Raw genomic sequence first — 13,984 nt, 5'->3', positions numbered from 1 at the left:
TTTCTGGTTTAAATAAATACATGCCCCGACTATTATGAGAGCAATTAAAGTGTTTAATCTAAAAAAGAGTGGTCAATTCTAAATTGTACCACATTGAGAATTTCCACTGTATATATTCCTGTGGTAAAACACGTGTTAACCACAAAGCGTGTTAATCACTTGTTTACGCTATCTTCAAACTTGTGATTTACCTCGTGTTTTTTTTTTTCTTGTTATGTTTGTTGTTCTGGTTCCCGACCACAACAGAATCTAAATGTTTTGTCAGTTGCTGCATTTTGGCCTTCGACGGGTGTTGTCGCCATCTCACAGAAATGTGCTGCTGGCATCCTAAGAAAAGCTTGAAGTGAAGCCATAAAAGCGTCAAGCCACTGGGAGTGATGCTCACCTCTTAGCTGGGAACTTGAACACGCACACACGCATACTGCACTTAAACCTCTTTTTGTTTCTTTTATGGGCCGTGACGTTTTGCTGCCTGCTTCAAACGAAATCCACACATGAAATTCCACGCTTGTGCTATATTTAGTAGGAAACTAAGTTATGCATGTGTGTGTGTTATTGTTGAATTACAATACCTACCTAATGTCCTGATGTGCATGTGAGTTAGCAACTATCCAACCTATTAGACGCAAACCGAACTGGCACCGATCATAAAAAAGTATTACCGTATTTTTAAAACTCTACTATGCAAAGTGAAAGCCATTTATCAACAACACCCAGAAACGCTGCAGGCTTCGCTGGGCCCCATAGGGCGCACCGGATTATAAGGCGCACTGCCGATGAATGATCTATTGTTGATATTTTTTCATATATAAGGCGCACTGGACTATAAGGCGCATTAAAGGGGTCATATTATAATTTTCTTCTACATTTAAATCACTTCCTTGTGGTCGACATAACATGTAATGGTGGTTCTTTGGTCAAAACGTTGCATAGATTATGTTTTACAGACCATCTTCAAGTCGCTTTCTGCGCCGTTTTGTGGGCGGTCTTATTTACGTGGCTCACCTTCGACAGCGTCTTCTCCCCGTCATCTTTGTTGTAGCGGTGTAGTGTGCAAGGACGGGAGTGGAAGAAGTGTCAAAAGACGGAGTTAACGGTTTTAATGACATTCAGACTTTACTTAAATCAATAACGGAGCAGTATCTTCTTGTGAAAAACCGTCGGACCGGAACTCTCTAATAACTAAAGTTCCTTGGGTGAATAATGTAAACTCACTACACCGGTAGTTTTTAGAGCTTTCATAGCGAGTTTACTGACAGATATAAATTAAAACTTTACGCTACTTTATATACAGCGGAGGATGAATGTCCCATAACAAGAAGATAGAGAAAAAGAAGAAGCTTATCAACTACGGACTACAGTGGCGGACGTGCTCAAATTTTCAGGACTTACGCAGATCCCAAATACACATCAGCAGGTACCAGACGGTAAGAAAAGTGGTTTTGCATAATATTGTTAAACAAAATGCCAGATATCTGCTAATGGGTGCCATTGTGCGGCCCTTATACACACACCATAATAATACTTGTATCTTTGACTACGGTAGACGTAAGGTGTCGACAATCCATCAAGCGGTGCAGCTTCGAAGTCGTACTAAAACATTTTGACGGATTTTTGAGCGCCGTGTGTGTTATGTTCTTTATTTTCAATGGAACGTTTAAAGTTTTGGTGTTGTTTACTGGCGTCATATTGCAGTCTACACAAATCTCTTATGTGTGACTGCCATCTACTGGTCACACTTATCATTACAATATGTACCAAAAAAAATTCCTTTGAGGTCGGTAAGCACAACAAGAATTATTCCGTACATTAGGCGCAACGGGTTATAAGGCACACTGTCGATTTTTGAGAGAATGAAAGGATTTTAAGTGCGCCTTATAGTCCGGAAAATACGGTACTTAAAATTTAGTCCATCTTCGACTAAGGATTTTCATGGTCGAATCTGATTTGTTATGATGGACAAAATGTTTTTTTTTTTTTGGAAGAGCACAGCTAATGGGAATTCCTTGAAATAAAAAGGCCTCATTTGTGACCGTTTCCTTATAAAAAAAAAAAGAGGCTAAAACACTCCGACAAACATGGTAAGGTATGGATTCAAATTGGCCCTGCTGGGGCCGCTGTCATGCCAATTTGTGTTACCCTGACAGAAAGTGTTTCCCCGGCGGCCCGAGCGGTGTTTGAATCACTTTGGAGTATTTATAACAAAATGTTGATTGGACAGCGACTCATCCTGTTAGGGAACTTCCCAACACACCTGCTGTATCGGAGGGAGGGGGCCTTGGGTACTCCCCTCGCCCCCCTACCACAATGGGGCAAGGGTGTTCCAACAGTACTACGATTGATCTGCGGGGTTGAAAGTCGAACCAGACTCCTCTCAATCAAATCGCCAACTATTCTAAGTACACTATATTGCCAAAAGTATTTGGCCACCTGCCTTGACTCACATTTAACTTGAAGTGCCATCCCATTCCTAACCCATAGGGTTCAATATGATGTCGGTCCACCTTTTGCAGCTATTACAGCTTCAACTCTTCTGGGAAGGCTGTCCACAAGGTTGCAGAGTGTGTTTATAGGAATTTTCGACCATTCTTCCAAAAGCGCATTGGTGAGGTCACACACTGATGTTGGTCGAGAAGACCTGGCTCTCAGTCTCTGTTCTAATTCATCCCAAAGGTGTTCTATTGGGTTCAGGTCAGGACTCTGTGCAGGCCAGTCAAGCTCATCCACACCAGACTCTGTCATCCATGTCTTTATGGACCTTGCTTTGTGCACTGGTGCACTGTCATGTTGGAAGAGGAAGTGGCCCGCTCCAAACTGTTCCCACAAGGTTGGGAGCATGGAATTGTCCAAAATGTTTTGGTATCCTGGAGCATTCAAAGTTCCTTTCACTGGAACTAAGGGGCCAAGCCCAACTCCTGAAAAACAACCCCACACCATAATTTCTCCTCCACCAAATTTCACACTCTGCACAATCCAAAATGTAGCGTTCTCCTGGCAACCTCCAAACCCAGACTCATCCATCAGATTGCCAGATGGCAAATCCACAACTGGATTTGTTGCACAGGTGGCATCCTATGACAGTTCCACGCTGGAAATCACTGAGCTCCTGAGAGCGGCCTATTCTTTCACAAATGTTTGTAGAAACATTCTCCATGCCTAAGTGCTTGATTTTATACACCTGTGGCCGGGCTACGTGATTAGGACACCTGATTCTGATCATTTGGATGGGTGGCCAAATACTTTTGGCAATATAGTGTAGGTCTGAGCCAGTGGTGTCAAAGTCAAGGCCTTGAATTATCTACGGGATGATATTTGATTAGTATTAGAACCGGCCCGCAGGCCACAGCCGCCTGCAGTGCGGATTGTGTCAGAGTGTGTTGGTGACGAACCCCAAGATGCAGAGATGGCGGCAGGCATTGAGCAGGAAAACATGATTTAATTTAACACTATAACCAAAAACAAACAAAAGGGTACAAACAAAAGGCGCTCACAAGGCGGAGAACAAACTTGGCTGTGAACAAAACTAACACTTAGGCGGAAACTATGGACATGAAAAACTACACTTACTGTGACGTGAAAAAACAAACACTTACTTGGCAAGAAACGAGACTATGGCATGAGCAGAGTGAACAGAAGTAGACACAGCTACAACGACAAGTATTAATGACAGGTAGTAGCGACAATAATCCAGCCCTGACTGGAGGACAAAGCAGATCTAAATAGCAGCTGGCTGATTGACACCAAGTGTGGGCCGGTGCCAATCAGCCACAGCTGAGGGGAAAAAACACTCAGGGATACAAGCAGGAAATAAAGACAAAATAAGAGCGCTAACAGGAAATAAAGATAGACGCAGGAAAAACTAAAACGTGACCAAACTGTCAGGGACAAGCCTGACAGATTGAAGGAATTCTTGAATGGAACACTGTGGGAACGAAGCTGAAGGAGCCTGTTGGACTATGAGCTCCACTGTCCCTCAATTGTCAGGTGGAGTGGGTGAGCAGGATTGTCCATGATGGCGAGCAGTTTGTCCAGTGTCCTCCTGTCCTTCACTGACACAAACGCCTAAAACTGCGTACCAATGATTTTGCCGGCTTTCCGGATCAGTTTATCAATCCGGTTTAAGTCCCTTTTTGCTGGTGCTGCTCCTCCAACAAACTACTGCAAAGTACAGGGCACTGGCCACAACAGACTGAAAGAAGATCTCCAAAAGCCTGTGTTAATCCACTTACTAAAACTACAGAGCCCTCTCAATGTTGGAGTTGATCATTTATTTGTGTACAATGCTACATTTTTATTCAAAACAATAGATTTAAGTTTGCGCTTTATTGATCAATACATTTATTTGCATGTAAAGTGCAATGTTACATTTATTTATTTACAAGTATTTGATTCAAGACATACATTTTGCCTCCCACAGCAGGCTCTTTATTTAGTTTTTTGAAAATGAGTCTAAACAAAGTGCAATTTATATTTGTTCTAAAAAGAATCACTTTTAACTCTGCTCAGAGTAAGATGCAGTGCATGTTAATGCCATGTGTCTCTGTAAATTGTGGCATCGGTTGTCTTCTTTCAAACCCCTTTTACAAACCCCGTTTCCATATGAGTTGGGAAATTGTGTTAGATGTAAATATAAACGGAATACAATGATTTGCAAATCATTTTCAACCCATATTCAGTTGAATATGCTACAAAGACAACAGATTTGATGTTCAAACTGATAAACATTTTTTTTTTGCAAATAATCATCAACTTTAGAATTTGATGCCAGCAACACGTGACAAAGAAGTTGGGAAAGGTGGCAATAAATACTGATAAAGTTGAGGAATGCTCATCAAACACTTATTTGGAACATCCCACAGGTGAACAGGCTAATTGGGAACAGGTGGATGCCATGATTGGGTATAAAAGTAGATTCCATGAAATGCTCAGTCATTCACAAACAAGGATGGGGCGAGGGTCACCACTTTGTCAACAAATACCTGAGCAAATTGTTTAAGAACAACATTTCTCAACCAGCTATTGCAAGGAATTTAGGGATTTCACCATCTGGCGAAGTTGGTAGATTGGCCGTGCCAGCAATCGGAGGGTTGCTGGTTACTGGGGTTCAATCCCCACCTTCTACCATCCTAGTCACGTCCGTTGTGTCCTTGGGCAAGACACTTCACCCCTTGCTCCTGATGGCTGCTGGTTAGCGCCTTGCATGGCAGCTCCCGCCATCAGTGTGTGAATGTGTGTGTGAATGGGTGAATGTGGAAATACTGTCAAAGCGCTTTGAGTACCTTGAAGGTAGAAACGCGCTATACAAGTATAACCCATTTATTTATTTATTTACCATCTACGGTCCGTAATATCATCAAAGAGTTCCGGGAATCTGGAGAAATCACTGCACGTAAGCAGCTAAGCCTGTGACCTTCGATCCCTCAGGCTGTACTGCATCAACAAGCGACATCAGTGTGTAAAGGATATCACCACATGGGCTCAGGAACACTTCAGAAACCCACTATCAGTAACTACAGTTGGTCGCTACATCTGTAAGTGCAAGTTAAAACTCTCCTATGCAAGGCGAAAACCGTTTATCAACAACACCCAGAAACGCTGTCGGCTTCGCTGGGCCTGAGCTCATCTAAGATGGACTGATACAAAGTGGAAAAGTGTTCTGTGGTCTTACGAGTCCACATTTCAAATTGTTTTTGGAAACTGTGGACGTCGTGTCCTCCGGACCAAAGAGGAAAAGAACCATCCGGATTGTTATAGGCGCAAAGTTGAAAAGCCAGCATCTGTGATGGTATGGGGGTGTATTAGTGCCCAAGACATGGGTAACTTACACATCTGTGAAGGCGCCATTAATGCTGAAAGGTACATACAGGTTTTGGAGCAACATATGTTGCCATCCAAGCAACGTTACCATGGACGCCCCTGCTTATTTCAGCAAGACAATGCCAAGCCACGTGTAACATCAACGTGGCTTCATAGTAAAAGAGTGCGGGTACTAGACTGGCCTGCCTGTAGTCCAGACCTGTCTCCCATTGAAAATGTGTGGCGCATTATGAAGCCTAAAATACCACAACGGAGACCCCCGGACTGTTGAACAACTTAAGCTGTACATCAAGCAAGAATGGGAAATAATTCCACCTGAGAAGCTTAAAAAATGTGTCTCCTCAGTTCCCAAACGTTTACTGAGTGTTTTTAAAAGGAAAGGCCATGTAACACAGTGGTGAACATGCCCTTTCCCAACTTCTTTGTCACGTGTTGCAGCCATGAAATTCTAAAGTTAATTATTATTTGCAAAAAGAAAATAAAGTTTATGAGTTTGAACATCAAATATGTTGTTTTTGTAGTGCATTCAATTGAATATGGGTTGAAAAGGATTTGCAAATCATTGTATTCCGTTTATATTTACATCTAACACAATTTCCCAACTCATATGGAAACGGGGTTTGTAATAAAATAAAAGCAAATCTTGTTTGGAATTATCTGTCGTTTGTATTTATTGTTTTCTTTATGAAGTAGAAAAAAAGATTAGGAACAATTTTTGGTTAAAAAAAAATTGAGATTCTAATTTAAGCTAATATCTCCCAGGACTAATTCTAGAGACCCATATTTAATATACACTTTCTTTTTTTTGCAGGTTTTGAAAGCAAGCGTCCATCATACAGGAACAGGAGAGCGGTACCAAACACTTTTACGGACGCGCGAGCCACAGGTACTACACCATGGATGCCGTTTTTTTCGCCAATATTGTGTAGGAAATGTTACTATTGTAGAAAATGTAATGAATGAGTTATACCTTACGAATACCCCGACATATGAGAATTTTGAGCGGGCTTTTTATTTTTATTTATGCTAGAAGTTGTCAGTATATATTTGAGGTAGGGTTGTCTCGATACCAAAATGTATTTTGATACTTTTGTAAATAAAGGGAGCACAAAAAAATGGCAATGCATATGTTTCTTATTGCAATCGAAGAACAATTTTGTCCTTAAACAAAATAGTGAACATACGAGACAACTTGTCTTTTATTAGTGAGTAAACAAACAAAGTCCCCTAATTTAGCTGCTGACATATGCAGTAACATATTGTGTCATTTATCATTCTATTATTTTGTCAACATTAAAAAGGATTATTAATCTACTTGTTTATTTACTGTTAATATCTGCTTACTTTCTCTTTTAACATGTTCTATCTACACTTCTGTTAAAATGTAATAGTCACTTATTCTTCTGTTGTTTGGATGCTTTACATTAGTTTTGGATGATACCACAAAATTAGGTATCGATCCGATACCAAGTCGTTACAGGCTCATACATTGGTCATATCCAAAGTCCTCATGTGTCCACGGACATATTTCCTGAGTTTATAAATATAATATGAATTAAAAAAAAAAAGAAAAAATATTTTGTGACGATAAAAAATATTGATGTAATCATAGTAGTATCTACTAGATACGCTCCTGTACTTGGTATCATTACAGTGGATGTCAGGTGTAGATCCACCCATGGCGTTTGTTTACATTTTGACGCCGGTTAGCTATTCCTCGTCCTGCAGGGATGATACTTGTAAGAAACTTACTTAATTTGTCGCCATGGAGACGAGGATTAGTGATTTAGAAGTAGCTAAAACACGGCCGACTGCGGATGGATGTTAGCGGCTAGCTAGCTAGTCATGTCTTAAAGCACCTCTTCCTGAGGGCGTTTCAGTGTTATATCTTCAACTTTATCGTTAGTTTTTAAGTCAAAATGCGTCCGTTCTCCCTTTTCTGTCTACACACTGTGTCTGCTTGTAAGTACTCTGTGATTGTGCGCTGCCGAACATGCTCCTCTGCTCATACAACCAGCAATGTCGACGCTCCGTCATCCCTGTAAAAAACAAATATGGCGAACCGGGACTTTTCAAACAGAGTATAGTACCGTTTTTGATTCATTAGTACCGCGATACTATACTAGTACCGGTATACCCTCATTTGAGATATAAGTCTCCCCAATGCTGGTTCTCGTAGTGATTGTCAGAATAAACCCGGTAAGATCCTACCAAAGACTGCAGGGTCAGATGTACAATTCAGATTTTTTTTTTGGTCAAATCCGATCTTTTTAGTGACCGTTCACATTCCACAAAAAAAGTGATTTTTATTGTGAATGCAATCTGACCGCATGCGTGTGACGCCATGACGTCGTGATGACACAAGCACTGCAGTGATTACAGACGTAAAAATGGCTTCAACTCTAGATAGTCTCAGTACTGGCGCATTCGTGGCGATTTCAAAAGATTCTGTGCCGTCAAAGTCAACATTTTCCGAACCAAATTATTGTGTGTAGAAGATTAAGAAGGCAAAGTATTTTGGCTCTTGCAGTTTTACGGGATTTTTTGGTTCTTGAAGAGAAGCTTGAAGAGCTTGTCTGTGGGAATGGTACCTAAAAATATTTTTTTCTAGAAATGTCCGATAATATCGGCCTGCCGATATTATCGGCCGATAAATGCGTTAAAATGTAATATCGGAAATTATCGGTATCGTTTTTTTTATTATCGGTATCGTTTTTTTAAATTTTTTATCAAATCAACATAAAAAACACAAGATACACTTACAATTAGTGCACCAACCCAAAAACCTCCCCTCCCCTCACTCATTCGCACAAAAGGGTTGTGTCATTCTGTTATTAATATTCGGGTTCCTACATTATATATCAATATATATCAATACAGTCTGCAAGGGATACAGTCCGTAAGCACACATGATTGTGCGTGCTGTTGGTCCACTAATAGTACTAACCTTAAACAGTTAATTTTACTCATTTTCATTAATTACTAGTTTCAATGTAACTGTTTTTATATTGTTTTACTTTTTTTTTTTTATTCAATAATTTTTTTTAAATTTATTTATCTTATTTTATAAAAATTTTTTAAGTACCTTATCTTCACCATACCTGCTTGTCCAAATTAGGCATAATAATGTGTTAATTCCACGACTGTATATATCGGTTGATATCGGTATCGGTTGATATCGGTATCGGTAATTAAAGAGTTGGACAATATCGGAATATCGGCAAAAAGCCATTATCGGACATCCCTATTTTTTTCTGTTTTCTGCTCCGTTGTCCACTATTGATTTTGTAACCGTCTATTTTGGCGAAAAATTGTAACACTTATCGCTTTTTGACGAAGTTCTGGTCGGATGAATGCATACAAATCCGATTTATAGCCGCAAACAAAAAAGGCCTGGGTCGGATATGAAAAATTTGGAATTGCACTGTTCACACTGACACGAAAAAATACGATACAGGTTGCGTACGGGCCAAAAAAAAAATCGGAATTGACCTGTCAACAACCCCAAATGTTCAAAGAGCCATATTGGACCAAAAATACAAAAGACTAACCTTCCAGGAGCCCCCAAAAATTAAAAGCCTCATATAAGTCTTATAATGAAAGCAACACATGATGTAAATGTCGATATTAGCTATATTAGACTTCAAGCTCTTATCTGTGAGGCGGGTGCGGTATTTGGATTTGATGCTGTTTATTAGGACTGCGAATCTTTGGGTGTCCCACGATTCCATTCAATATCGATTCTTGGGGTCACGATTCGATTATACATCGATTTTTTTTTTCCGATTCAACGCGATTCTCGATTCAAAAACGATACTTTTCCGATTCAAAACGATTCTCTATTCATTCAATACATAGGATTTCAGCAGGATCTACCCCAGTCTGCTGACATGCAAGCAGAGTAGTAGATTTTTGTAAAAAGCTAATATAATTGTAAAGGACAATGTTTTATCAACTGATTGCAATAATGTAAATTTGTTTTAACTATTAAATGAACCAAAAATATGATTTATTTTATCTTTGTGAAAATATTGGACACCGTGTGTTGTCAAGCTTATGAGATGCGATGCAAGTGTAAGCCACTGTGACACTGTTGTTAATTTTTTTTTTTTTTTTTAATCACTGCTATGTTGAAATTGTTACTAATAGTGATACTGTTGTTGATAATATTCATTTTTGTTTCACTACTTTTGGATTGTGTTTGTGTCTCCCCTCAATTGCTCTGTTTATTGCAGTTCTGAGTGTTGCTGGGTCGGGTTTGGTTTTGGAATTGGATTGCATTGTTATGGTGTTGCTGTGTATTGTTTTGTTGGATTGATTAATAAAAAAATAAATAAATAAAATAAAATAGATTTTTGAAAAATGAGAATCGATACTGAATCGTACAACGTGAGAATGGCAATTTGAATTCGAATCAATTTTCCCCCCACACCCCTACTGTTTATGTTTGACAATATATGCTTGCACACGTTTTTTTTGTTTTTGTTTGCAACAACCGCCCGCCTGGTGTGTCGCAGGCTGACAGAAATGTTGAAATGTAATACTTATTCAACACATTTTGAAAACATTGTAAAATATTAGTAAAACGGAGGCTTGTCAGAGGATGAGAACGCCTGGAAATTACTGGCTTAGAATTACCAAAGGTATAGATGTGTGTGTCCAAGTTAAAGGAAACGACAGGCTGTCTTCTTCTAATGGTATAGAACATGTTAAAAGAAGGTAAGCAGATATTAACAGTAAATGAAGAAGTAGATTAATAATTCATTTTCTACCACTTGTCCTTAATAATGTTGACAAAATAATAGAATGGAAAATGACACAGCAGCTAAATTAGGAGCCTTTGTTTGCTTACTTACTACTAAAAGACAAGTTGTCTTGTATGTTCACTATTTTATTTAAGGACAAAATTGCAATAAGAAACATATGTTTAATGTACCCTTATATTTTTTGTTAAAATAAAGCCAATTTATTGTGGTCCCCTTTATTTAGAAAAGTATCGAAAAGTACCTAAAAGTATTGAAATACATAATGGCGCATGTACCATATCTACGTACCCTAGCACCTCCAAAACCCTCAAATCTAGACTCCAAACATTCCAGAACAAGCTAGTCAGATTACTTCTAGACCTCCACCCCAGATCCCACCTCACTCCTACCCACTTCTCCAAAGTGGGCTGGCTCAGGGTGGAGGACAGAGTAAAACAACTTGCACTGAGCCTAGTCTATAAAATCCGCTACACCTCCCTGATACCGAAGTACTTGTCAAACTACTTCCTTAACGTAAATGACCGCCATAACCACAACACCAGGGGGAGCTCCACTAACCACGTTAAACCCAGATTCCAATCTAACAAAGGTCTTAACTCATTCTCTTTCTATGCCACATCAATGTGGAATGCGCTCCCAACAGGTATAAAAGAAAGGGCATCTCTATCCTCCTTCAAAACCGCAATAAAAGTACACCTCCAGGCAACTTGAACCCTAAACTAACACCCTCCCCGGATTGTTAATAATCAAATGTAAACAATCAAATGCAGATATTTTTCTTATGCCTTCTGATCTCTCTCTCTCTCTCTATGTCCACTACTTGCTGTACATATCTTACCAAGTCAGACCTACACTGTTTCAATATCCATTTCTCTGTTCTCAATTGTTGATGACTGATGATAACAACCAAACCTAACCCCCGCCCCCCCTCCACACCCCGAATTGTAAATAATGTAAATAATTCAATGTATACACCCTGATGATTGTTTTGTGTGATGACTGTATTATGATGATAGTATATATGATAGTATATATCTGTATCATGAATCAATTTAAGTGGACCCCGACTTAAACAAGTTGAAAAACTTATTCGGGTGTTACCATTTAGTGGTCAATTGTACGGAATATGTACTTCACTGTGCAACCTACTAATAAAAGTCCCAACCAACCAACCAACATTTGTCCTGTCCCTGAAGTGGGTTAGGTTTAAAATAAAGACAAAACAAATGTGTCTTCTTTCTTAAAGCCATTTAAATGTCCCCTTTATTTTGCCTGCAGAGGTGACAGAGTGGACGTCTTGGTTTAATATCGACCACCCTGGGGGAAACGGTGACTACGAGCGCCTGGAGGCCATCCGCTTCTACTATCGGGAGAGAGTATGTGCAAGACCCACAGCAATGGAGGCCCGCACTACAGACTGGGTGGCGGCGGCAGACACTGGGGAAGTCGTCCACTCCAGTCTGGAGAAGGGCTTCTGGTGCATCAACAAGGAGCAACCCCACGGAAACATCTGCTCCAACTACCACGTCCGCTTCCAGTGCACCCCAGGTAAAGTCCTTAAAAATATGTCTTCACTCTTTTGCAGCTTCGCTACTATGATTTTTGTGTGTGTGTGTGTGTGTGTGTGTGTGCAGATCAGAGTTACTGGACACAGTGGGGAGAGTGGGGTCCGTGCACGACCACCGTTTGCAACGATGTGGGCATTCAAGTGCGCCAGAGGAGATGCATGAGCACGCAACCTTTGCCGCTACTCTTGGTCCCCGCCTGCCAGGGACACCATTCAGAGAGGAGGGAGTGCTCCAACCCTCCATGTACAGGTAATCCCTGTCAAGTGTCATGAATAGAGCAGGGCGACTAAATTGGCGGCCCCCCTCCGGGCCACATTCAGCCCAGGAATGACACCACACTGTTGTATAGAGGAACTTGGACCAGTTTAAAAACAGTGGCAAATCCTTGCGTGGAAATTTTAACCTCTTACAGGCCAGCCTCTATATGCATATCACTCTTTGTCAAATAAGATGCTTCACGCGTGGACATCGGGGGCGGTACCCTCTGGATTGACAGACCGGGGTGGTGGTTCCTCTCTTTAAGAAGGGAAACCAGAGGGTGTGTTCCAACTATCGTGGGATCACACTCCTCAGCCTTCCCGGTAAGGTCTATTCAGGTGTACTGGAGAGGAGGCTACGCCGGATAGTCGAACCTCGGATTCAGGAGGAACAGTGTGGTTTTCGTCCTGGTCGTGGAACTGTGGACCAGCTCTATACTCTCGGCAGGGTCCTTGAGGGTGCATGGGAGTTTGCCCAACCAGTCTACATGTGCTTTGTGGACTTGGAGAAGGCATTTGACTGTGTCCCTCGGGAAGTCTTGTGGGGAGTGCTTAGAGAGTATGGGGTATCGGACTGTCTGATTGTGGCGGTCAGCTCCCTGTATGATCAGTGTCAGAGCTTGGTCTGCAAGAAGTCGGATCTGTTTCCAGTGAGGGTTGGACTCCGCCAAGGCTGCCCTTTGTCACCGATTCTGTTCATAACTTTTATGGACAGAACTTCTAGGCGCAGTCAAGGCGTAGAGGGGATCTGGTTTGGTGGCTGCAGGATTAGGTTTCTGCTTTTTGCAGATGATGTGGTCCTGATGGCTTCATCTGGCCAGGATTCAGCTGCGAAGTGTGAAGCGACTGGGATGTGAATCAGCACCTCCAAGTCCGAGTCAATGGTTGTCGCCCGGAAAAGGGTGGAGGGCCATCTCCGGGTTGGGGAGGAGACCCTGCCCCATGTGGAGGAGTTCAAGTACCTATGAGTTTTGTTCACGAGTGAGGGAAGAGTGGATCGTGAGATTGACAGGCGGATCGGTGCGGCGTCTTCAGTAATGCAGACGCTGTATCGATCTGTTGTAGTGAAGAAGGAGCTGAGCCGGAAGGCGAAGCTCTCTATTTAGTGATCGATCTACGTTCCCATCCTCCTGTCCGAAAGGACAAGATCACGTGTACAGGCGGCCGAAATGAGTTTCCTCCGCCGGGTGGCGGGGCTCTCCCTTAGAGATAGGGTGAGAAGCTCTGTCATCCGGGAGGAGCTCAAAGTAAAACCGCTACTCCTCCACATCGAGAGAAGCCAGATGAGGTGGTTCGGGCATCTGGTCAGGATGCCACCCGAACGACCGGTAGGAGGTCACGAGGAAGACCCAGGACACGTTGGGAAGACTATGTCTCCCGGCTGGCCTGGGAATGCCTTGGGATCCCGCGGGAGGAGCTGGACGAAGTGGCTGGGGAGAGGAAAGTCTGGGCTTCCCTGCTTAGGCTGCTGCCCCTGCGACCCGATCTCGGATAAGCGGAAGAAGATGGATGGATGGAAGGAGCTTCTTACAAAATTTTTATCGCAAACTAATTTCTAGCCCCTTCCTGCACTGTC

At 41.7% G+C, this 13,984-nt stretch overlaps 2 protein-coding genes across 3 annotated transcripts in view; one reads left to right on the top strand and one right to left on the bottom strand.

Moving 5' to 3' along the window:
* Positions 1–13,984, bottom strand: part of LOC133617678 (Rieske domain-containing protein) — an 81,671-nt gene that overhangs the window by 20,741 nt on the left and 46,946 nt on the right. The gene's annotated exons all lie outside the window — the stretch shown is intronic.
* The window catches only part of cilp2 (cartilage intermediate layer protein 2), a 75,372-nt gene that overhangs the window by 38,455 nt on the left and 22,933 nt on the right, over positions 1–13,984 (top strand). The window contains exons 2-4 of the mRNA XM_061977407.2: positions 6,629–6,703; positions 11,862–12,131; positions 12,218–12,400. Of these exons, the coding sequence (XP_061833391.1) occupies positions 6,629–6,703; positions 11,862–12,131; positions 12,218–12,400 (528 nt within the window). The remainder of the gene's footprint in view (positions 1–6,628; positions 6,704–11,861; positions 12,132–12,217; positions 12,401–13,984) is intronic.

The sequence above is a fragment of the Nerophis lumbriciformis genome, linkage group LG18, assembly GCF_033978685.3.
Source record: "Nerophis lumbriciformis linkage group LG18, RoL_Nlum_v2.1, whole genome shotgun sequence".
NCBI classification, from domain to species: Eukaryota; Metazoa; Chordata; class Actinopteri; order Syngnathiformes; family Syngnathidae; genus Nerophis; species Nerophis lumbriciformis.
The sequence above is the reverse complement of the archived record's forward strand: the minus strand, read 5'-3'. Positions and strand labels throughout refer to the sequence as shown.